The sequence below is a fragment of the Rhinoraja longicauda genome, chromosome 2, assembly GCF_053455715.1.
Source record: "Rhinoraja longicauda isolate Sanriku21f chromosome 2, sRhiLon1.1, whole genome shotgun sequence".
Classification (NCBI taxonomy): Eukaryota; Metazoa; Chordata; class Chondrichthyes; order Rajiformes; family Arhynchobatidae; genus Rhinoraja; species Rhinoraja longicauda.
In genome coordinates, this window is record NC_135954.1 from 36,226,021 (window position 1) to 36,249,790 (window position 23,770).

Consider the following 23,770-nt stretch of genomic DNA (forward strand, 5'->3'; position numbering starts at 1 on the left):
AAACGTTATACACACTATTTCCTTAATTATTTATCCGTACACTGGGGATGGCTCGATTGCAATCATGTATTGTCGTTCCGCTGTCTGGTTAGCATACAACAAAAGCTTTTCACTGTAGCTCAGTACACATGATAATAAACTAAACTAAACTAAACGATAACGGCCATCTTGATCATTAAGGGAACATATTCTTTCCCTAACCACCATTTTACTCTTTATATACCTGGACAATCTCTTAGGATTTTCAGATATTTTCCATAAGACCATAAAAGATAGGAGCAGAATTAGGCTATTCAGCCCATCGAGTCTGCTCTGTCATTCAATCATGGCTCATCTATATTTTGTTCTCAACCCCATGCTACTGTCTTCACCCCATAACCATTGACACCCTTCCTAATCAAGAACCTATCAATCTCCACTTTAAAAATTCCCAATGTCTTGGCTTCCACAACCATCGATGGCAATTAATTCTTTAGATTCACCACCCTTTGGCTAAGGAAATTCATCCTTATCTCCATTCTAAATGTATGTCCTTTAATTCTGAGGTTGTGCCCCCTAGTTCTAGACTCTCCCATTACTGGAAATATCCATTTCATGTCTACTCTCTCTAGGCTTTTCATTATCCTCCATAGGACATAAAGTGCTGGAGTAACTCAATGGGTCAACCAGCAACCCTGGACCACCTAGATAGGTAACATTTTGGGTGAAGACCTTCTTCAGATATTATCCTGTAGGTTTCAATGTGATTTCCCCCTCATTCTTCTAAACTTGTCCAAGTAAAAATCAGCAAATCTTTTCATGGATATGAACATAGAAGATCTGGAGAGATGTTCATCTGAAGTTAAATGTCAGTACAGAAATTCAACATGGACAAATCAAGGGATTTATTCCGAGAGATAAAATTATAGGACTAATCAAAATTCCATAAGCTAGTGTGGGTCCTAATAACAAGGACAAAGATGCAAATAATAAAGTGTGTCAACAAAATGCATACCCTCAGAAGATTAAGGGTTGATATTCTCCAAACGCGCTCTGCAAAGGGTCAACCCACGCAAGGCTGCAGGACCGGATGGAGTTCAAGGAAGGGTACTGAAGGACTGTGCTGAACAGCTGGCTGAGGTATTCACCAGGATCTTCAACCTGTCATTATCTCTAGCTACGGTCCCCAAGTGCCTGAAGTCGGCTATCATAGTTCCGGTGCCGAAAAAAGCAAAGATCTCCAACCTGAACGACTACCGCCCGGTTGCCCTAACGCCGATAGTCATGAAGTGCTTTGAGAGGCTGGTCCTCTCACACATCAAATCCAGCATCCCTGACTCACTGGACCCACATCAATTTGCATACAGGGCAAATAGATCCACAGAGAACGCCATCTCTCTGGCTCTTCACACTGTCCTGACTCACCTAGAGAGACAGGGCACGTACGTGAGGATGCTATTCATAGACTATAGCTCCGCCTTCAACACGGTCATCCCCACCAAGCTCAGGTGTGGGGTGTGGTGCTGCGGAGCTCTGTTTCAATCACTCGAACGAGTGAGTTTCTAAACATACAGCGGTACTCTAAACATCTTTGGGTATCGCTGCGACGCTACAGAAATCTTTTTAAAAGGTTTCTGTGTGTTTTGGGGCTGCGAGCGGTGTTATCAGCTGACTGCTCAGCTCCCACTACTGAGGCTGGCAACCTGCCAGGAAACTGTGGCGCACAAAAAGGGGGAGAAAAACCTGTCTGGACTGATACACCTGCGTCCAGAACAACCCCCCCCCCCTACTGCCTCGTCGCTACTGACCGGACGGGTCTGGTTTTCGTGCGGTGTGGGAGTTTTTCTACACCCTCGACCTTCTTCTGCTGCCTTGAGACCTGGAGCTGAAGGAGCCTCCTCTCTATCAGAGATAGGCTTCCAACAATAACAGACTGCAGGTGAATCCCTTTCGTTGCTGCAGGAGCAGCGAAGACCAGCGGGGATTGCTTGAGAAAGTCTGCAGCTCACCAGGGAACGCAGGAGAGCCGAGATACCAGGGCCAAGAGGCCGTGACGCAGCAGTTTTTAGTGGGAGCCGCCATTATTGACGTTCGAGGCAACACCACTCGCATCCCTCCCTTGAACTGTTCTACACTTGTTTGTGTGTTTGGACTTGGCCCCGTGCCTTTTGGATTGTCTTTGTGTATCAGTGTTTTTGTTTCACTGTAGTGCCTGACATCATGCAGGGTCAGCGTTCTGGGGGATCGGGGCCTTCGGGGAGTTATGCTAAGGCGGCTGCTTCAGCTGCTTCGGCTGCTCCTCTGGGGGCCCGGTTCCCCATGAGGAACCTACACTTTGAACATGGGGTCAGGTGCTACATGCCCCCCCAAATGAACCTGGAGGACTGCGCGGCTGCTGTGGCAGTGGCAGCCAAGCCTGTAGGCATTGTGTATGTGGGTATAATGTTTGGGAAGGGCGTGTTCTTCCTGGAGTCCGTTGAGGGGGTGAACGCGACTGTATGTAAAGGGGTCACAGTGGGTGGACTTTTCCTACAGGTCGAGCCCCTGGGGTCCACCGCGCAGCGGGTGGTCCTATCCAACGTCCCGCCTTGCATCAAGAACGAGGCCCTCCTTCCCCACCTTCATATCCTGGGGAAGATCCTCACCGACATCACCCCAATACCCATGGGGTTCCGCAGGAAGGACTTGCAGCACGTTCTCTCCCTCCGGCGCCAGTTGACAATGTTGCTGGACCGGGAGGAGGTGGTCGACGGGCGCTTCTGTGTCCAGCAGGATGGGCGAGACTTCACCATCTTCTGGACATCGGACCGCCCGAGGTGCCACGCCTGCAAGGAAGTGGGGCATATTCGGAGGAATTGCCCCAAATCCCGGGCGGAGGCCTCCGCCTCCGGTGCCACTAACCCCCCTCCCCCCCCCCCCCCACTCCCACTCCCCCTGTAGTTGAGTCAGGGAACCCTGGGGATGGGGAGGGTCAAAAGAAGGGGGGCAAGGTGGCGAAGAAGATAAGGCACCTGGGGAACAAACCCCCCGGGGATAAGACTTTGCCACCCATCCCGTCACCTCCCGTTAGGGAGTCCGCAAGCCCCATAATCCAGCCGGGGGCGGAGAGGATTGGGCGGGAGGAGGGGGAGCCGCAGACTAGGGTTGCTCAGGTGACCCCAGAGTCTGTGAGCTCCTCCCCTTCGAAAAAAAGAAGGAGGAATCTCTCCAGGGAGGAGCAGAAGGGGGACATAGGGGAATCTTCCAGTGGGGTGGGGAGTGCTGTGGTGGAGGATGACTCCTGCCCTCTGGTTCAGGCCCCGGTTCCATGCTCTGAAGGGGTTTCCGGGGAGGGTGGTGATGGGGACCACTCGGGTGTAATGGAGCAGGGAGAGATTCCTGTTGGGGAGGGAATCCCGATTCATGCACCCGAGGAAACCCAGGAGCAACCCACCCAGGACGAGGTTGAGAACACGCCTGTGGAGTTAGGGATAGTAGGCGGGGAGGGGGAAGGGGAAACCAGCCCTTCTCTCCCGCAGGACCTGGCTCCAGAGGGACTCCCTGAGTCTGGGGCACCAGAGTCCACTCTGGGCCCAACTGGTGGAGGGATAGACCCCACTGTCAATGGTCTTGACTGCCCAGGTACACCCGAGGAAGGCCCCTCTGCCACTGGCCCCACGGTGGGGACTGAGGTGGAGGTGAGACCAGAGGGTGGGGAAGAGGCAACCGCTGCGCAGAGTGGGGCGGGAGTCTCAAGCACAGAAGGTGTGTCCAAGGATGGGAATGGTGACTCCATCTGCAGTGGGGGGGTGGAAGGGGACTCCTCGGGCAATGAGTCAATGGATGTTCTCGCTGCCCCCGACGCCACTCCTCTCATTCCAGTGGAGGAGATCCGCGAGTTCATCGCGGCCACCGAAGGAGCCCAACATCGGCCCAAACTGGCCTCCCTCCGGTGGCCGAACTTACAAGGGGTCACCAGCTCCCTGAACCTCATCCTCAGAAGGAAGGGGAGGGGAAAGGGAGGGACGGGGGTGAAGGGAGGGACGGGGGTGAAGGGAGGGACGGAGGTGAAGGGGAACGACCGGCGTCAGCTCAGGTCTTTCTTGGACGACCTGGAAAAGGACGCCGAGGCCCAGAGCAGCGTCGTTCCTGCTGAGGGTAGAGGGACCAGTAGAGCGTCCCTTGTTGCCAAGATCCGGAAGGTGAAACGCACTGCCAATCCATCTAGGGTCCGTAGCGGCAAAGGCGACTCTGCTGTCAGTGACCAGGGGACTGTTGAGGGGATCTAGTGTACTCCTGACATGGCGATCACCATAGCCAGTTATAACATAAATGGCAGCAGGGGGCCTCTCCGCAGGTTTAACCATCTCTCAACCCTGAGGGATGGGAAATATGCGGTGAGCTTCCTGCAGGAAACCCACACCATCCCAGGAGACGAGTCCACCTGGCTCCTGGAGTGGGGTGGTGAGGTCTTCATGAGCCACCTCAGCTCCATTTCCAGTGGGGTGGCCATTTTGCTGGCCCCGAATTTCCGGCCAGAAATCCTAAAGGTCCAGGAATTGGTGCCAGGCCGCTTGCTTCACCTGGCCGTGCGCCTGGATGGCGTGCCGTTGCATTTTGTCAACGTGTACGCCCCCAAGCCCGCTGTGTTGCAGACGTGCCTGTTCCGGGAGGTGTCTACCCTTTTGAGCTCCATCGACCCTGGCGACTGCGTGATCCTCGGGGGAGATTTCAACTGTACCCTCGAGGAAGGAGACCGTTCCGGTATCCAGCGCGGCCAGGAGTCGGTGAAGAAGTTGAAGGAGCTCGTGGGCTCCTTTGACTTGGTAGACACCTGGAGGAACCTCCACCCCGACTCCAATACCTTCTCCAGGAGGTCAGAGGGGGGTGGTTCTCGCATTGACCGCCTGTACATTTCTCGGGCGTACGTCTCCCGCGTCTCGGCGGCCTCCATGCGGCCGATGCCTTGCTCGGACCACCACCTGGTGTGGGCGGAGTTTACCCCGCTGCGCACGAGGGGAGGGTCCGCGTACTGGCACTTTAACAACCGGCTGCTGGAGGATCGCCGTTTCCGGGACTCGTTTGTGAGGTTCTGGACCGCTTGGAAGGGGAAGAGGGGAGGATTTCACTCCCTGCGGCTATGGTGGGACGTGGGCAAGGCCCACATCCGGCGTTTCTGTCAGGAGTACACTAGGGGGTCTACCAAGAGACGCGATTCCAAGGTCAGACAGCTCGGGAGTGAGCTGCTCGATTTGGATTCGCGTCTAAGTCAGACCGGTGGGGACCCGACCCTCTGGAGGGAATACCAGGAGAAGAAGGACGCGCTGAAGGAGCTGCAGTTACAGCAATCCCGAGGCGCGTATGTGAGGTCGCGGATCCAAATGCTCCACGATTTGGACCGCGGTTCACCCTTCTTCTACTCGCTGGAGAAGTGGCGGGGAGTCCGTCAGCAGTTAGTGGAGCTGCTCGCTGACGATGACTCCCCCGTCACCGAACCAGAAGACATCAACGCGGCGGTTCGTTCCTTTTATGGGACCTTGTTTTCACCGGATAGCTCCGGCGTGGACGAGTGCAGTGATCTGTGGGAAGGTCTAACCACGGTCGGCCCGGAGGGTGCCGAGCGTCTGGACGCCCCCCTGACACTAGACGAACTGACCGCGGCCCTCCATCAGATTCAAAGGAGCAAATCCCCTGGCCTGGACGGCCTGACAGCAGAGTTCCTCCGCACTTTCTGGGAGACCCTGGGGGAGGACTACACCATGGTCCTGAGGGAGAGCCTGGCGACCGGGGAGATGCCCCTGTCTTGGCGGAGGGCTGTAGTGGTCCTTCTGCCCAAGAAGGGTGATCTCCGCCTACTAAAGAACTGGCGCCCGGTCTCCCTCCTCTGTACCGATTACAAGGTCTTTGCTAAGGCAATGGCCAACCGTCTGGGCCCAGTGCTGGCCCAAGTGATCCACCCTGACCAGTCTTACACAGTCCCGGGCCGGTCCATCCAGGACAATATCCATCTGGTCCGGGACCTGGTCTACCTGGCTCAGGAGACCGGTGTACCCACTGCCTTTCTCTCCCTTGACCAGGAGAAGGCTTTCGACAGGGTGGATCACGAGTATCTGGTGAGGACTCTGCGGGCGTTTGGGTTCGGACCGCACTTTGTGGCCCGGATCCGACTTCTATACACCACTGCGGAGTGCCTCGTCAAGGTCAACGGATCCTTGACGGCCCCCATTCCCTTCCGCAGAGTACGTCAGGGCTGCCCCACGTCAGGCCAACTGTACGCCATCTGCGTGGAGCCATTCCTTAGTCTGCTTCGGAGGAGGTTGACGGGCTTGGTTCTACGCGAGCCAGATATGGAGGTGGTCCTCTCGGTCTATGCCGATGACGTGCTCCTCATGGTCACTGACCCCGCTGATCTGCAGAGGATGCGCGAGTGCCAACGAGTCTTCTCGGCCGCCTCCTCTGCAAGGATCAATTGGGGGAAATGTTCTGGACTCTTGGTGGGTCCCTGGCAGGTGGACTTCCTCCCTGAGGAGATGCGGTTTTTCACGTGGAGCACCACGCGCCTCCTTTACTTGGGAGTCTACCTGAGTCCCGTCGCGGAGACCTGGCTGGCGAACTGGCAGGAGCTGGAGTTGAAAGTCGTCGCCCGGCTTGGGCGCTGGTTGGGCCTCCTCAGGGTGCTTTCCTACCGGGGCAGGGTGTTGGTCATTAACCAACTCGTAGCTTCCCTGCTCTGGTACAGATTGACCACATTGGTCCCATCAGCCACTTTTGCTGGGATCATCCAGAAGAAGTTGGTGGACTTCTTCTGGGGCAACGGAAAGCACTGGGTCTCTGCAGCGGTCCTGAGTCTCCCGATTGAGGAGGGCGGGCAGTCGCTGGTGTGCATCCGCACCCAGTTGGCGGCTCTCCGCCTCAGGACTCTGCAGAGATACCTGTACTCGGAGCGTCCTCCCAGGTGGCACGTGCTGGCGATGCACTTTTTCCAACGGGGCCGCTGCCTTCAAGCAGGTACGCGGATCCCGATGGTGGGCGTCAGCCGTGCTATCCTGCTGGGAATGCCCGGCTTCTACCGGGACTTGCTGAGAGTCTGGAACCTGGTTGCTGTCGACCGGGCCCCCCCTCCGCTGACGGAGGGCGGCGGCCCAGGCGTGAGAGCAGCCGGCCCTTGTCCTTCCCCGCTGGGTGTCGGAGAGGCTCAAATGTGTGGAGCACCTGCGGCTGAGCAAACCCCCGCTCAGCCGGAAGTACTCGTCGGACCGAGGCACCGTAATCCTTCCCGGGAGCCGGTCCCACACAACATGAGTCGCATTTCCTCGACACCCTTCATCTCCCTCCGAGACGCAGGGAGGCGTGTCCTGTACGGGCTCCTCCTCCACACCCTGCACTTCCTCGCCCTGGTCCACCATCCGGACACTAAGTGGCGGTCGGTGTTGCCTTCCGGTCGCGAGGTGACCCCGCGGTGGGGGTCCCTCTATGCAGGGATTCTGCCCCTCTCCATCGGGGACCTGGGGTGGAAGATATTGCACCGAGGAGTCCCCTGCAACCTGTTCCTCGCGCGGTTCACAGACTCGCCAGCCGCCTGCCACTTTTGCGGGTTGGAAGAGTCTGTGTACCACGTGTACATGCAGTGTGTGAGGTTGCAGCCCCTGTTCCAATATCTAAAGGGGCTGCTCCTTGCTTTTTGGCTGCATTTTTCACCCACCATCCTCATCTTTGGACACCCTGTGCGTAGGGGAGAGGGTAGGGCCGAAGATGTCCTTGTTGGGTTGCTCCTGGGCCAGGCCAAGCTGGCCATCCGCGACTCACGGCGCCAGGCGGAAGAGGGCTCTGACCGAGCCAGCTGCCTGCCCCTTTTCCGGGGTTACGTCCGTGCCAGGGTGGTGTTGGAGAGGGACTACGCGCTGTCCATGGGCACCCTGGAGGATTTCCGGGACCGCTGGGCACCGCGGTGGATTGGATGTATCCTGGATGGGGATTGTAATATAATTGTATAATAGTTTCAATAGGTATATTTGTTTGTATAATACTCTGGTGGTGGGTTCTGTTTTGGTTTTATTGTATTGTATATATTATTTTAATATTTGAATAAATATTTTTGGAAAAAAAAAAAAGAAAAAAAAAAAAAGAAAAAAAAAGCTCATCACCAAACTCCACCAGCTAGGCCTCAGCTCGTCATTATGTGACTGGATCCTGGACTTCCTGCTGGAACGACCGCAGGCAGTGAGAATGGGCCCGCACCTGTCCTCCACTATCACCCTGAGTACCGGCACACCACAGGGCTGTGTTCTGAGCCCCATGCTCTACTCCCTCTTCACACACGACTGTGTTCCTGCATTCGACACCAACACCATTGTCAAGTTTGCAGACGACACAACGGTGATCGGGCTTATCACCAACGGGGATGAAACAAACTATAGAGCGGAGGTGCAGAACCTGGCGGACTGGTGCTCGAATAACAACCTATCCCTAAATACCACCAAGACCAAGGAGCACGTAGGTCACATAACGGGGAATATGCCCCGATCTCTATCAATGGGGACAGTGTGTCCAGCTTCAAGTTTCTGGGCACTCACATTTCGGAGGACCTAACATGGTCCAATAACACTGCTGCGCTGGTCAAGAAGGCACAACAAAGACTGTTCTACTTAAGAACACTGAAAAAGTCTGGTCTACCCCAACAGCTGCTGATGACCTTCTACCGCTGCACCATAGAGAGCATCCTAACGCATGGCATCCCTGTGTGGTACCTCAGCTGCACGAAGGCAGAAAGGAAAGCTCTATAGCTTTCTCTATAGCCATACAAAATGGCGGCACTGCCCTAGCAGCTGCCGCTCACCTGCGGTCCATTTGTCTTTGTGTTTTTGTTGGTTTTTTTGGTCTTAATTGTAGTTGTGATGTGGTGTTTTTGTGTTTGTGTACTATGTGTGTATGTGGGGGGGAGGGGGAAACTGTAACACTATAAATATGTGTCCCTTCAGAACGGAGACCCGACCTTTGTTTTCTGGGCCGTGTCTCCGTTCCTGCTGCGGCCTACCATCGGCCCAACTCCTGGAGCTGTCGGCCTCCAGGGCTCTGGTTCGCAGAACCCGCGGATCGGACTTACCACCACCGGAGCCGGCCGTCTTCGGAGGCTGCGGGTGCGGCTGCGACTCGCCTTAGGCTCGGGCCGCGTGGATGCCGACATCGGGAGCTCCGGCAGCGGCAGCGTGTTCGCCCGCCCCGAATCGCGGGGCTTGGGGCGCGGACATTTCACCGTCCGGCGCGGCCTAGGATGGCCGCGGGATATTTCTCTGCTGGGCGGGGGTTTCAATGTCGGGAGCCACGACCGCCCCGACGTGCAACAACAGCGGCAGCGACAGCGACAGCGTGTTCGCCCGCCCCGGATCGGACTTATCATCGGCGGAGCCGGCCGTCTTCGAAGGCTGCGGGAGTGGCTGCGACGCGACGCGCCTTGGGCTTGGCCCGCTGTGGACCGTCCGGTGCGGCCTGCAACCACAACAACCTGACTGCGGGCGAGGACAGCAGGAGAAGGGAAAGACATTGTGGCCTTCCATCACAGTGAGGAGAGAGAGGACTGGAGGAGACTCACTGTGATGGATGTTTCTTTGATGGATGTTTCTTTTTTGTGTGTTTTTTTGGGGTTGGGTGGTTTGAGTGCCTGTTTGATGTTTTTATTGTTGGACTGTGTTTTTGGGGGTTTTAGGGTGTGTGATTTGAATGCCTATTTAATGCTTCTATTGTTGGACTGTGTTTTGGGGGGTTTTTGGGGTTGGGTAATTTGGGTGCCTGTTTAGTGCTTTTATTGTTGGACTGTGGGTGATTGAATTAACATTTTGTTCAAGATGGCCGCGCCGTTGTGTTTGGCTGCCTGCCACTGTATGTTTCTTTTTTTTCCTAGTCAGATGTGCAGCACTTTGGTCAACGTGGGTTGTTTTTAAATGTGCTATACAAATAAATTGACGACTTGACTTATAGCGGGTAGTCCATAGAGCTCAGAGGGCCATCGGAACACAGCTACCAGACTTGGAGGGCATCTACAACACACGATGCCTCAGAAAAGCCACCAGCATCCACAAAGACTCTTCACACCCCTGCAATAGTCTGTTCGAACTCCTTCCATCGGGCAGCCGATACAAGGCCTTCTACGCCCGCACCTCCAGACTAAGGAACAGCTTCATCCCCAGGGCCATAGCTGCTATGAACCGGTCCTGCTGAGCCGGATGGTCACAACGCATAGATCAACTTGCACTTTACCCTGTCTAAAACTGTTACATTTGTTTCGTTGGGTTGCTGTTGTCTAAATTACTTAAATTATTGCATCGTATGGGAGGCGCATTCCCAATCTCGTTGTACCCCTGGGTACAATGACAATAAAGATATATTGTATTGTATTGTATTGTAAATACATGTGCATATGCGTTAACTATTGAATAGTTTGTACTTGGTTCAAGGCTATAATTTTGAGCAAATAATACAAATTCAAGGTTTCAAGGTCAGTTTATGGTCACATGTACCAATTAACATACAGTGAAATTTGAGTTACCATACAGCCATACAAAGTGAAAGGCAACAAGACACACAGCCACATAAAATAAAAGTTAACATGAACATCCAGCACAACGGCTCCCCACATTCCTCACTGTGATGGAAGGTAATAAAGTCCAATCCTCTACCTCTTTATTCTCCCGCAGTCGGGACTGTCGAACTATCCGCAGTCGGGGCAATCAAAGCATCCGCATCCGGAGATCCGAAGCCCTCGTGTCGGGGTGATCGATACTCCCGCATTCAGATGGTTGAAATCCTCCGTAGCTTGGAGCTCCCGAATCGGTGTCTAACCAGGGACCGTGGGCTCCACGATGTTAAAGTCCACAGGCCCGCGGTTGGAGCTATCCACAGTAGATCCTCGGCAAAGGGATCGAAAGCTCCACGATGGTAAGTTTGCACCGCTGCCGCGGTTGAAGCGCCGGGTCAGTCTCCAGGAAAGGCCACACCACTCCACTATGTTAGGCCGCAGTGCGGAATGGAGATATGATACGGAAAGAAAATGCATCTCCATCGAGGTGAGAGATTGAAAATGGTTCCCCCAGCCCCCCCACCCTCCACATAAAACAAACCAAGGAACAAAGAATACTCTTTAACACATACTTAAAATAACAAAAACAGAAGAAAGGACAGACAGACTGTTGGTGAGGCTGCCACTTGCTTTATCTTGCACAAACTATTTTATTGAATAAAAGATCAGCAGAAATGTATTGGTCTTATGTTAGTCAATTAAGTAGAGTTGAATAATGGCCAAGTTCTTTTTATAAGTTTGGCCAAAAAATTTGCAAATAAATAGGTTATGGATGAGTTGGAAGATAAGTTCGGAAACATTCATTTTAGATGCACTGCAAAAGGATTAATATTTAGACAGAGTATCCTGGAACTCAATGATGTTACATTTTTGATGAAAATTGTTTTTATATTGAAAAGACATCAAGGACTACGGTTGAATCTAATCTAATATTCAAATTAAAATTTAGATTTAGTAACAATATTTGTAGAAATTGTTTTCTGTATCAAAACAAATATTTCTACTCAACACAAACACACTTCAACAGCTAACACCAATGACAAAATCCAGAAAAATGTTTTTTTCTGTAAATTCCAAGGAACTGATGGCCTGCACCTCAGAGTTTTGAAAGAGGGGCAATAGAGTTGCATATGTCCTGGTTATTCTCTTCCAAAATTCTATAGATTTTGGAACAGATCCTGCAGAATGGAGGGAAGCAAATGCAATGGAGGGAAGCCTATGATTTAAGCCTCTGATTTAAGCCTATAAACAGAAAATTGTAAATTACTAACCTACACCGCTGACATAATCCTAGGGGAAATTATTGAATCAAGAATAAAGAGTATGATATCAATGCACACATTAAATGATATGATTGAGTAGAATTAGCACTGATTAATGAAAGAGTGATTATGTCTGGGCTATCTATTTTTTTGAAAATCATGTAGTATAGTTGTAAGCAGGAACTAATGGATGTGCTATTTTTTGATTTTCAAAAGAAATATGAGATCATTAGTGATAGTAGAATTGAGCCATTTGGCCCATCAAGTCTACTCCGCAATTCAATCATGGCTGATCTATCTCTCCCTCCATTTTCCTGCCTTCTCCCCATAACCTCTGACACCCGTACAAATCAAGAATCTATTTATCTCTGCCTTACATATATCCACAGCCTTCTGTGGCAAATAATTCCAGATTCACCATCCTCTTATATAGCCGGCCAGAGTAAATGGGTGAAGGACAATTCCCATAGTGAAGAATTCTAGAAATAAGCAACACGTCTCAAAGGAATGTATATTTGGGAAATCTGTGGAATTCTGTACTCGTAAAGAGCTGCACATGTTTAAAAATGGCTGGATGAAATGGATTTTATTCGTCACAATCAGTCATAACAAACTACATATGCCCAACTACTTCATAGATTAATTGGCATAATTAATTCTCATTTCAACCTCACATTGGTTAAAAAGCGAAATCCAGACCCAATTTGTAGAAGACTGTGATATCTGACTAACCCAATTTCATTATTTGATAAACTAACAAAGAGTTTGAAGGAGGAGCAATAGATGTTATACATGCATTTCAAAGGGAATTTAGTTAGGTATCCCATAACATGCTAAATTAGAAACAGAAGCACCCCAAAGATTAACAGATTGAAAGGTTAATAAGGTTATTGTAAATAATTCCTGGAGGAGATGGGTAGTAAAACAAGCAGTGTATACATTTTGGACATGTTAGAGAGGGCAGGTTGCAAGATAAATAGTTGGGGGATGGAGTTGATGAGAGAACAGAAGTATGTGGTACAAAAGGATCAGTGGTAAAATGAATACATAATTGCCTGGGAAATTGTAGACAGAGAGTAGTGGTGCATGGATATTTTTCCGAATGGAGAGAATTATTCACTGAGGTCCCCGAGAGTAGGTATTAGTATCAATTTTTTTTGTTTTATTGAAATGTTCTGAAGCATAAGGAGTACAATTTCAAAGTCTATGAAGAATACAAAACTTAGCTATACATGATTCTTGCAAGGACATCATCTTCTTTAACAACCTCCAGTTTTCTTGTCCTAACCATTTATTTTTTCCCATGAACGTCCAATCCCTCTACATTTTCATGTGAACCTGGATAGTGTGGTCTTTCATTTATGCTTTGATAAGGAGGAAATATCAGTTCCCATCTACCACACTCATCTGTGTGGTTAAAACCAGATCTCAAAGTGAATACATTTCTCCATTACTGCACACATTTCTTCAGAGTAAAGTGAATCCTAGTGAATCCAATGGGTGCCTGTTATTTTTTCGTGAGGTTTGTAGACCATTCTACTTCCCAACTCTACTCCCACTCACTCAAAAACTCTGCCATAATACTGATATCTGTATTGTTCTGTCTCTTTGTTTTGCACTTTCTTTAAAATTGCACCACTTAGTTTGGATTGCTTCTCATCATGCATGTTACCAGAAATATCTTGCATTCTGCTCAGACAAAATTGGAATGCTGAAATGTGAGGACTCACAAAAACAAACATCTTATCGCTCTAAATCTGTTCACTGATGTGTTGTACCAAACAAGTTAAGTGAAATTCTAAAGTGAAATACTAAAGAAACTGTGATTTAAACCACAGTCCGTCAAATAACCAACTCAAGTAAATAACAATAGCTGTTAAACGCATCACAGGCACATTTTCCACGACCTCTCTATTTCACGCGTGTCAGATGCAAGAAAACAGTTTGAAAGTTCCATTAAATGATCTGACAGGGAATTATTGCCACTCTGGTGGAGAAAAATGAATGAAGGAACTTTATAGCATCTTGTCTTGTGACACATGAAAAAACACGACAATTGACACGACAATATTCCACTCACCAGTTCTACATTACACTATAAATGATGGTACGTTAAGAGGTGGAAATACTTGGCATAAAACATATAAAAGAACCGCACCCTTGCAGAATATCAGAGATATATTTATTTATTATAAACAACTATTTCAAATAGATCATCAATATACTGAATATGAAAAAATTATCCATCGTTACAAAAATAAAACTTTGTTGTGGAATATTTAATTCCAAAAACTGCTTATTTTTACTTCAGCCATGAAAGATTTATTTTATTAATTTGTTATTATTACGTAAAAATATTATATGAAATTGTAAAAATTATAAAACTAGTTAACATGGAACGTACCTGCATTTTCATTCTCTCTTTCCCCATTGTGTCATGCCCAAGGATAACTGGGATAGGCTGAACTCTCCCTGTGAAATTAAATTAAAATTGAAAATCTCACAGAGGAACTGAAATAATTTGTTTCTATTAGGCAGTAAACATTTAGATAGCAATGGAAATAATATGTGAAATGTAGCGTAATGTTCTATGCATCACTGCCAGTGAACTATAAAGTTTATCTTTGTGTAATTCACGCAGCCTCATTCCAATAACAAAAGACACTGTGAATAGTCAGTTCACATCAGGAGTCAGGAATTATTTTAATACTTGAAGAGTAGTATCTTAACCAATGTATAATAGTTAAAACTTGATCAAGAATAAGCAAAGATGATTAATCTAAAGGATTGCTGCCATTCTCCTCTTAATTCCATTTGCTCAAATGAAATGCATTTTCAGTGTTTTTACTGTTAAATAAAAAAATCAAACGTTTGATTGATTTTGTTGGAGAAAGGTTATGTTCACTTTTTCCTTCGTCCTTCTTTGTAGCATCAATTTGTGTCTAGGCTAGAAAATAAAAAGTTGGAAGAAATAATTGCATGGCATAAATGTCCATAAACAGGTAGGTTAGCAGAGAGGACACCGTTACAGTCAATAACCAAGAATTGCAATGTTTATGTTTTCTGAGTGGACAATTTATCACCTCTTAAGTACATAATAGGTCAGTTTTTCTTTCCTCTGCTATCAATTGTATAAGTCACTTTAGTATACACAATGATTCAAAGAATTTGCCACCTCTGGAACAACTGAACAAAATCTCAACCACATAAATTAAGAAAGACAAAAAGACCAGCACTTCAAAGTTGGTAACACTTCAAAGTTTTGAAGTTGTATAACAAATCACTGATCAGAATACTGTAAATTGAAATAACAATTCCTGCTGCCTCACAGCTCCTGGGATTCAGGTTTGATCCTGCCCTTGGGTGCCGTTTGTGAGCAGTTTGCATGTTCTTCCTTGACCTGCATAGGTTTAACCCAGGCGCTTTGGTTTCCTCACAGGTCAGACAGATATGCCCAGTGCTGGTGGATTAATTGGCCACTGTGGTGCAGGTCGAGAGCAAAAATAAAATCAAAGGCAGGTGGATGGGAATGTGAAAAAAGACATGTTACAAAGAAAAAAAGCCATATGTTTCTAATGGAACTGCTCCGTTTGTGAGTCAGCAGGGACCCATTAGGCTCTATGGGCTCTTCCTGTGTCATAGTAAGTAAATAATAAAAGCACTGCTGCTTGACTGTCATGTATATATCCAGCAATTCCTGTTTCATTTCTGATTTCCATCATTAGGAATATTTTGCTTTTGTTTGAGCCTGAGAGTTTTAGACAATAGACAATAGACAATAGGTGCAGGAGTAGGCCATTCAGCCCTTCGAGCCAGCACCGCCATTCAACGCGATCATAGCTGATCACTCTCAATCAGTACCCCGTACCTGCCTTCTCCCCATACCCCCTCACTCCGCTATCCTTAAGAGCTCTATCCAGCTCTCTCTTGAAAGCATCCAACGAACTGGCCTCCACTGCCTTCTGAGGCAGAGAATTCCACACCTTCACCACTCTCTGACTGAAAAAGTTCTTCCTCATCTCCGTTCTAAATGGCCTACCCCTTATTCTTAAACTGTGGCCCCTTGTTCTGGACTCCCCCAACATTGGGAACATGTTTCCTGCCTCTAATGTGTCCAATCCCCTAATTATCTTAAATGTTTCAATAAGATCCCCCCTCATCCTTCTAAATTCCAGTGTATACAAGCCTAATTGCTCCAGCCTTTCAACATACGACAGTCCCGCCATTCCGGGAATTAACCTAGTGAACCTACGCTGCACGCCCTCAATAGCAAAAATATCCTTCCTCAAATTTGGAGACCAAAACTGCACACAGTACTCCAGGTGCGGTCTCACCAGGGCCCGGTACAACTGTAGAAGGACCTCTTTGCTCCTATACTCAACTCCTCTTGTTACGAAGGCCAACATTCCATTGGCTTTCTTCACTGCCTGCTGTACCTGCATGCTTCCTTTCAGTGACTGATGCACTAGGACACCCAGATCTCGTTGAACATCCCCTCTTCCTAACTTGACACCATTCAGATAATAATCTGCCTTTCTATTCTTACTTCCAAAGTGAATAACCTCACATTTATCTACATTAAACTGCATCTGCCATGTATCCGCCCACTCACACAACCTGTCCAAGTCACCCTGCAGCCTTATTGCATCTTCCTCACAATTCACACTACCCCCCAGCTTAGTATCATCTGCAAATTTGCTAATGGTACTTTTAATCCCTTCATCTAAGTCATTAATGTATATCGTAAATAGCTGGGGTCCCAGCACCGAACCTTGCGGTACCCCACTGGTCACTGCCTGCCATTCCGAAAGGGACCCATTTATCCCCACTCTTTGCTTTCTGTCTGTCAACCAATTTTCTATCCATGTCAGTACCCTACCCCCAATACCATGTGCTCTAATTTTGCCCACTAATCTCCTATGTGGGACCTTGTCGAAGGCTTTCTGAAAGTCGAGGTACACCACATCCACCGACTCTCCCCTGTCAATTTTCCTAGTTACATCCTCAAAAAATTCCAGTAGATTTGTCAAGCATGATTTCCCCTTCGTAAATCCATGTTGACTCGGAATGATCCTGTTACTGGTATCCAAATGCTCAGCAATTTCGTCTTTTATAATTGACTCCAGCATCTTCCCCACCACTGATGTCAGACTAACTGGTCTATAATTACCCGTTTTCTCTCTCCCTCCTTTCTTAAAAAGTGGGATAACATTTGCTATCCTCCAATCCACAGGAACTGATCCTGAATCTATAGAACATTGAAAAATGATCTCCAATGCTTCAACTATTTCTAGAGCCACCTCCTTAAGTACCCTGGGATGCAGACCATCAGGCCCTGGGGATTTATCAGCCTTCAGTCCCATCAGTCTACCCAAAACCATTTCCTGCCTAATGTGGATTTCCTTCAGTTCCTCCATCACCCTAGGTTCTCCGGCCCCTTGAACATTTGGGAGATTGTGTGTATCTTCCTCAGTGAAGACAGATCCAAAGTAACGGTTTAACTCGTCTGCCATTTCTTTGTTCCCCATAATAAATTCCCCTGCTTCTGTCTTCAAGGGACCCACATTTGCCTTGACTATTTTTTTCCTCTTCACGTACCTAAAAAAACTTTTGCTATTCTCCTTTATATTATTGGCTAGTTTACCCTCGTACCTCATCTTTTCTCCCCGTATTGCCTTTTTAGTTAACTTTTGTTGCTCTTTAAAAGAGTCCCAATCCTCTGTCTTCCCACTCTTCTTTGCTATGTTATACTTCCTCTCCTTAATTTTTATGCTGTCCTTGACTTCCCTTGTCAGCCACAGGTGTCTCTTACTCCCCTTAGAGACTTTCCGCCTCTTTGGGATAAATTGATCCTGCAACCTCTGCATTATTCCCAGGAATACCTGCCATTGCTGTTCTACCGTCTTCCCTGCTAGGGCCTCCTTCCAGTCAATTTTGGCCAGCTCCCGCCTCATGCCTCTGTAATCCCCTTTGCTATACTGTAATACTGACACTTCCGATTTTTCCTTCTGCCTTTCCATTTGCAGAGTAAAACTTATCATGTTGTGATCACTGCCTCCTAATGGCTCTTTTACCTCTAGTCCCCTTATCAGATCAGGATCATTACACAACACTAAATCCAGAATTGCCTTCTCCCTGTTAGGCTCCAGTACAAGCTGTTCTAAGAATCCATCTCGAAGGCACTCTACAAACTCTCTTTCCTGGGGTCCATTTCCAACCTGATTTTCCCAGTATTGAATTAGAGATTTTAAAAGTATGTAAGTTTAAAAGGTATGATTATTAAGTTTGCCGATGACACTAAAATAGGTGGTGTTGGGTACACTGAACATGGTTGTCAACAATTACAGCAGAACCTGATCAGCTGGGCAAGTAGGTCAAGGAATGGCAAACAGTGTTTAATTTAGATACGAGTAAGTGTTGCATTTTGGGAAGTCAAACACAGGCCGGATATTCACAGCAAACAAGATAGGATCCTGGAGAGTCATAGAGTCATCGAGCACAGAAAAAGGCCCTTCAGCACAACCTGCCCATGCCGACCAGGATGCCCGATCCACACCAGTCCCACCTACCCACATTTGGCCCATATCGCACTAAACCTTTCCAATACAAGTACCTGCCCACATGTCTTTTAGATATTTTTATAATACCTACCTCAACTACCTCCTCGGGCAGCTGATTCCATAAATCCACCACCCTATGTGAGAAAAAGTTGCCCCTCAGGTTCCGATTAAATCTTTGCCCTCTCATTTTAAAACTACCACGTCCTCTGGTTATTGATTCCCTACTCTGGGTAAAAGACTGTGCATTCACCCTATTTCCCGCATGATTTTATTCTCCACTCTAAGATCACACTGGAGCATCCTGTGCTCCAAGGAATAAAGTCCTAGTCTGACCAAGCTCCCCCTATAGCTCAGGCCCCCAAGTCCTGGAAATGTCCTCACAAATCTTCTCTGCATTCTTTCCAGCTTAACAAAATCATTCCCATTGTAGGATGACCAATACTGTACACAATACTCCAAATGCAGCCACAGCAATTGTCTAGTACAACTGTAACATAATCCCAACTTCTATACTCAATGCACTGATTGATGAAGGCCAATGTACCAAAAGCCTCTTGACCATCATATCCATCTGTGATTTTCAAGGAACAAAGTACCTGCACTCTTAGATCCCCCTGCTCTACAACACTCTCCAGGGCCCTGCCTTTGTGAAGGTCCTGTCCTGGATTGACTTCCCAAAATGCACCTCACACTTATCTGCATTAAACTGCATCAACCATTCCTCAGCCTACTTGCCCAACTGATCAAAATCCTGTTGTAATCTTTGATACCCATTTTCGCTCTCTATGATACCACAATCTTTAGTGCCATCTGCAAACTTACTAATAATGCCTTCTACACTCTAATCCAAATTGTTGATATCAACCACAAACAGCAAAAGGCTAAGCACCGATCCGCAAGGCACACCACTGGATGGTCAAGAAGGTTTTTGACACATTGGCCTTCATCAGTCAGACAATTGAGTATAAAGGTTAAGATGTTATGTTACAGTTGTACAAAATGTTGGTGCACTTGGGAGTATTGTGTCCGGTTTTGGTCACTTGACTGTAGCAAAGATTCTTTTTAGCTGGAAAAGGTGGAGATAAGAGTTACAAGGATGTTGAGTAATAGGGCGAGGTTAAGCAGGCTGGGACTTTATTCCTTGGAGCACAGGAGGCTAGGGGATGTTCTTATAGAGGTATATAAAGTCGTGAGGTTAATAGATAGGTTAAATTGCACAGTCTTTTACCAAGAGTAAACGAATCAAGAACCAGAGGACATAGGTTTAAGGTGAGAGGGGAAGATATAATAGGAACCTGAGGGGCAACTTTTTCACACAGGAGGTGATGGGTATATGAAATGAGCTGCCAGAGGAGATAATTGATGCAGGTACAATAACAATATTTAAAAGACATTTGGATAAGTGCGTGGCTGGGAAAAGTTTAGAGCAATCTATAAATTGATTGAATGTTGTAAATTGATTGTGACCATCATCATCATCATATATATACAGCCGGAAACAGGCCTTTTCGGCCCTCCAAGTCCGTGCCGCTCAGCGATCCCCGCACACTAACACTATCCTACACCCACTAGGGACAATTTCTACATTTACCCAGCCAATTAACCTACATACCTGTACGTCTTTGGAGTGTGGGAGGAAACCGAAGATCTCGGAGAAAACCCACGCAGGTCACGGGGAGAACGTACAAACTCCTTACAGTGCAGCACCCGTAGTCAGGATCGAACCTGAGTCTCCGGCGCTGCATTCGCTGTAAAGCAGCAACTCTACTGCTGCGCTACCATGCCGCCCACTTTGGATTGAGTAGAATGAATTGGCATATAACTTCAGAACAGAATTACATTGAATGTTGCTTTTTCTAAAGGTGCTATTGATACTGCCAACCTTCTTCTGAATTCATAAGATTCTACCTGTGAACATTATTTAGAAACAAAGCAAAAAAAATAGCTCCAGGTCTTTGGCCAATTTATATCTCTCAATTAACATTTCCAAACAGATAATTAGACATGCATTTTCAAAGGCTTAGGAAACTTAATCTACACTTTATGAGGTGTTATTGGACCAGCTGCAATCTTCACCATGTCAAAAGTCCTACAATGACTGCCAAGATTTTTGTTTGTACACTCGTTGACAAGCCAAATTTCCAGAACAATTATAGCTTTTTGGCATCATTCATTGAAATCCCCTTGAATAGAAAATAATACTAATATATGCCAGCTGATAGTCAAATGCTGCATGCTTTGGGGTGCTAAATCGCTCAGTTTTTCAGTTGGAAGGTTTTGTCAGCTACAGTCAAGCATCTGCTGCTCACTGTTGTAAAAATGTCACATAACACAAATAACTTATTCCATGAGGTTTCTTGTCTTATTGTCCATTAGTGGAGAATATGATGCTTCAATGTTACATCAGACTGATCCTATGACACAGCAGATAACATTAGCATTGTACATTAGTGGCTTTACAAGCATGCTGTAAATTGATTGTCAGTACATTGGCTTGCGAATAACAAGTTAGCACATAATTTCAGAGCAGAATTACATTGACTTTTGCTTTTTGAAAAGATGCTATTGATACTGTTAACTTTCTTTTAAATTCATGGAATTCTACCTGTGATCATTTTCATTATATATACAACTATTCCTTTCATGCTTGGTAGTAAATACTACTTCTACAAGCAGATCAGTCCTTATAAATTGATGGGGAAGGAAACCTTTCTAAGCTCCCTTTGAAAACGCATACCATCTGCTGTGGAAATATATAACCAATCCATCTTGTCATTTAGGCCTATCATGGAGTTCCTTATTTAGCAGGAAAGAAGAATCGCCTTCCTCAGAAGGCCTCCAGTACTTCAAGAATGTGCTGATCACCATTTCGTCAAATGCAGTTCTGTAAACCCTTAGGTAAATCAAAATGTACATGTCAGAATCACCTTAAAACTGGGTAGAAACAAAGAACTGCAGATGCTACTTAATACAGTGCCCTCCATAATGTTTGGGACAAAAACCCATCATTTATTTATTTGCCTCTGTACTCCACAATTTGAGATTTGTAATGGAAAAATTCACATGTGGTTATAGTGCACATGGTCAGATTTTATACATTTTGGTTTCACCATGTAGAAATTACAGCAGTGTTTATACATAGTCCCCCCATTTCAGGGCACCATAATGTATGGGGCACAGCAATGTCATGTAAATGAAAGTAGTCATGTTTAGTATTTCATTGCATATCCTTTGCATGCAATGACTGCTTGAAGTCTGTGATTCAAGGACATCACCAGTTGCTGGGTGTCTTCTCTGGTGATGATCTGCCAGGCCTGTATTTCAGCCTTCTTTAGCTTATGCTTGTTTTGGGGGCTAATACCCAGACCTCCCAACATTTGATTTTACAGAATTCTGAATTCTGTAAAATACAGAATTTTACATCAAAATTCATAATATGGCGCGTAATGCAACTTTTCAACAAACAAAAAGTATGCACGCCAAATACGCATATGCGTTGCACTACATTCACGTGTGAAAAACGACTATTATTTCCAACAGTCTGTAGTTCTTGGACTACATGTGCAATGTCAGGCCAATCATGAGTATATTCTACTATTACGGAAAGGTTATTGAACAGAAATACTTTTTACAACACAAAGAAAAAAATGTTTTGTTTTGTTTTTTCTATTTTGCTTATTCCTTACACATCCCAATTCTCTTGGTGTTGAATAAAAGAACAATGGTCATAAAATGTATGATAAGTTATGAAGAAAGAGTTTCATTTTTAAAAACTGCACATATGTAAATTAATTGAAGACACACTTGCTCCAGTGGTCTTCAACAGCAAATCACAACAGTCCATGTTCCCCCTACCCCTACTCCCCCCCACCCCTCCCCCCATTTCCCCCCAAATCCACTCCCCCTCCCCCACCCCTCCTCCCCCACTCCTCTCCCACCCCCACTCTCCCCTCCCACTCCCCTGCCCCCCTCCCCCTTACCCCACCCCACCCCCCATCCCCTCTCAACATCAACAGGCCTCACGCTCCGCAGTGAGGCGAGGGCAACAGCGAGGCCAGGTCAGCGACAAGGCGAGGCCGGGCCAGCGGCGAGGCGACGCAAGGCTAGCGGTGAGGCCGGGCCAGCGGCGAGACGAGGCCGGACCAGCGGCGAGGCCAGGCCAGGCCTGCGGCGAGGCGAGTACAGCGGCGAGGCCGGGACAACGGCGAGTCGAGGCCAGAGGCGAAGTGAGCAGCGGGGCGGGGCGTGGCAAGTGGCGAGGCGGGGCAAGGCGAGCAGCGAGGCATGTGTTTTGCGGCAAAATGTGAAGCGAAATCAGAACGGCGGAAATGAAATAAGAAAGAGGAAACTTGTCGGCAAATTCGGAAGCGTTGGGAGGTCTGTAATACCCTTCTCTTTACTCTTCAGCATATAAAATGCATGCTCAATTGGGTTCAGATCGGGTGATTGACGGCCACAAGAATTGACCATTTTTTAGCTTTGAAAAACTCCTTTGTTGCTTTAGCAGTATGTTTGGGATCATTGTCTTGCTGTAGAATGAACTGCTGGCCAATGTGAGGCATTTCTTTGAACTTGAGCAGATAGGATGTGTCTATATACCAGAATTCATTATGCTACTACCATCAGCAGTTGTATCATCAATGAAGATAAGTGAACCAGTACCTTCAGCAGCCATACATGCCCCGGCCATAACACCCCCATCACCATGTTTCACAGATGAGGTGGTATGCTTTGGATCTTGGACAGTTCCTTCTCTCCTCCATACTTTGCTCTTGCCATCACTCTGATATGTTAATCTTCGTCTCATCTGTCTGCAAGACCTTTTTTTCAGAACTGTGGTGACTCTTTTAAGTGCTTCTTGGCAAACTGTAACCTGGCATCCTATTTTTACGGTTAACCAGTGGTTTGCGTCTTGCAGTGTAGCCTCTGTATTTCTGTTCATGAAATCTTCTGCGGACAGTGGTCATTGACAAACCCACACTTTACTCCTGAAAAGTGTTTCTGATCTGTCAGACAGGTGTTTGGGGATTTTTCTTTATTACAGAGAGAATTCTTCTGTCATCAGCTGTGGAGGTTTGCCTTGGCCTGCCAGTCCCTTTGCGATTAGTAAGCTCACCTGTGCTCTCTTTCTTCTTAATGATGTTCCAAACAGTTGATTTTGGTCACCTTAAGGTTTGGCTGATGTCCCTAACAGTTTTATTTTTGTTTCTCAATCTCATAATGGCTTCTTTGACTTTCATTGGCACAACTTTGGCAAAATCTGACAATGTGCACTTTAACTACATGTGTTTTGTTTCTTTTACAAATCTCAAATTGTGGAGTGCAGATGCAAATAAATAAATGATGGGTCTTTGTCCCAAACATTATGGAGGGCACTGTACATAAAATTACATAAAGTGCTGGAGTGAAACTCAGAA

The 23,770-nt window shown here is 47.1% G+C and overlaps 1 protein-coding gene across 3 annotated transcripts in view; it reads right to left on the bottom strand.

The window, feature by feature from the left end:
* Positions 1-23,770, bottom strand: part of znf804b (zinc finger protein 804B) — a 569,768-nt gene that overhangs the window by 465,458 nt on the left and 80,540 nt on the right. For all 3 annotated transcript variants that reach the window (XM_078417230.1, XM_078417239.1, XM_078417220.1), the window contains exon 3: positions 14,198-14,265. In XM_078417230.1, coding sequence (XP_078273356.1) covers positions 14,198-14,224 — 27 coding nt within the window. In that variant the 5' untranslated portion in view covers positions 14,225-14,265. The remainder of the gene's footprint in view (positions 1-14,197; positions 14,266-23,770) is intronic.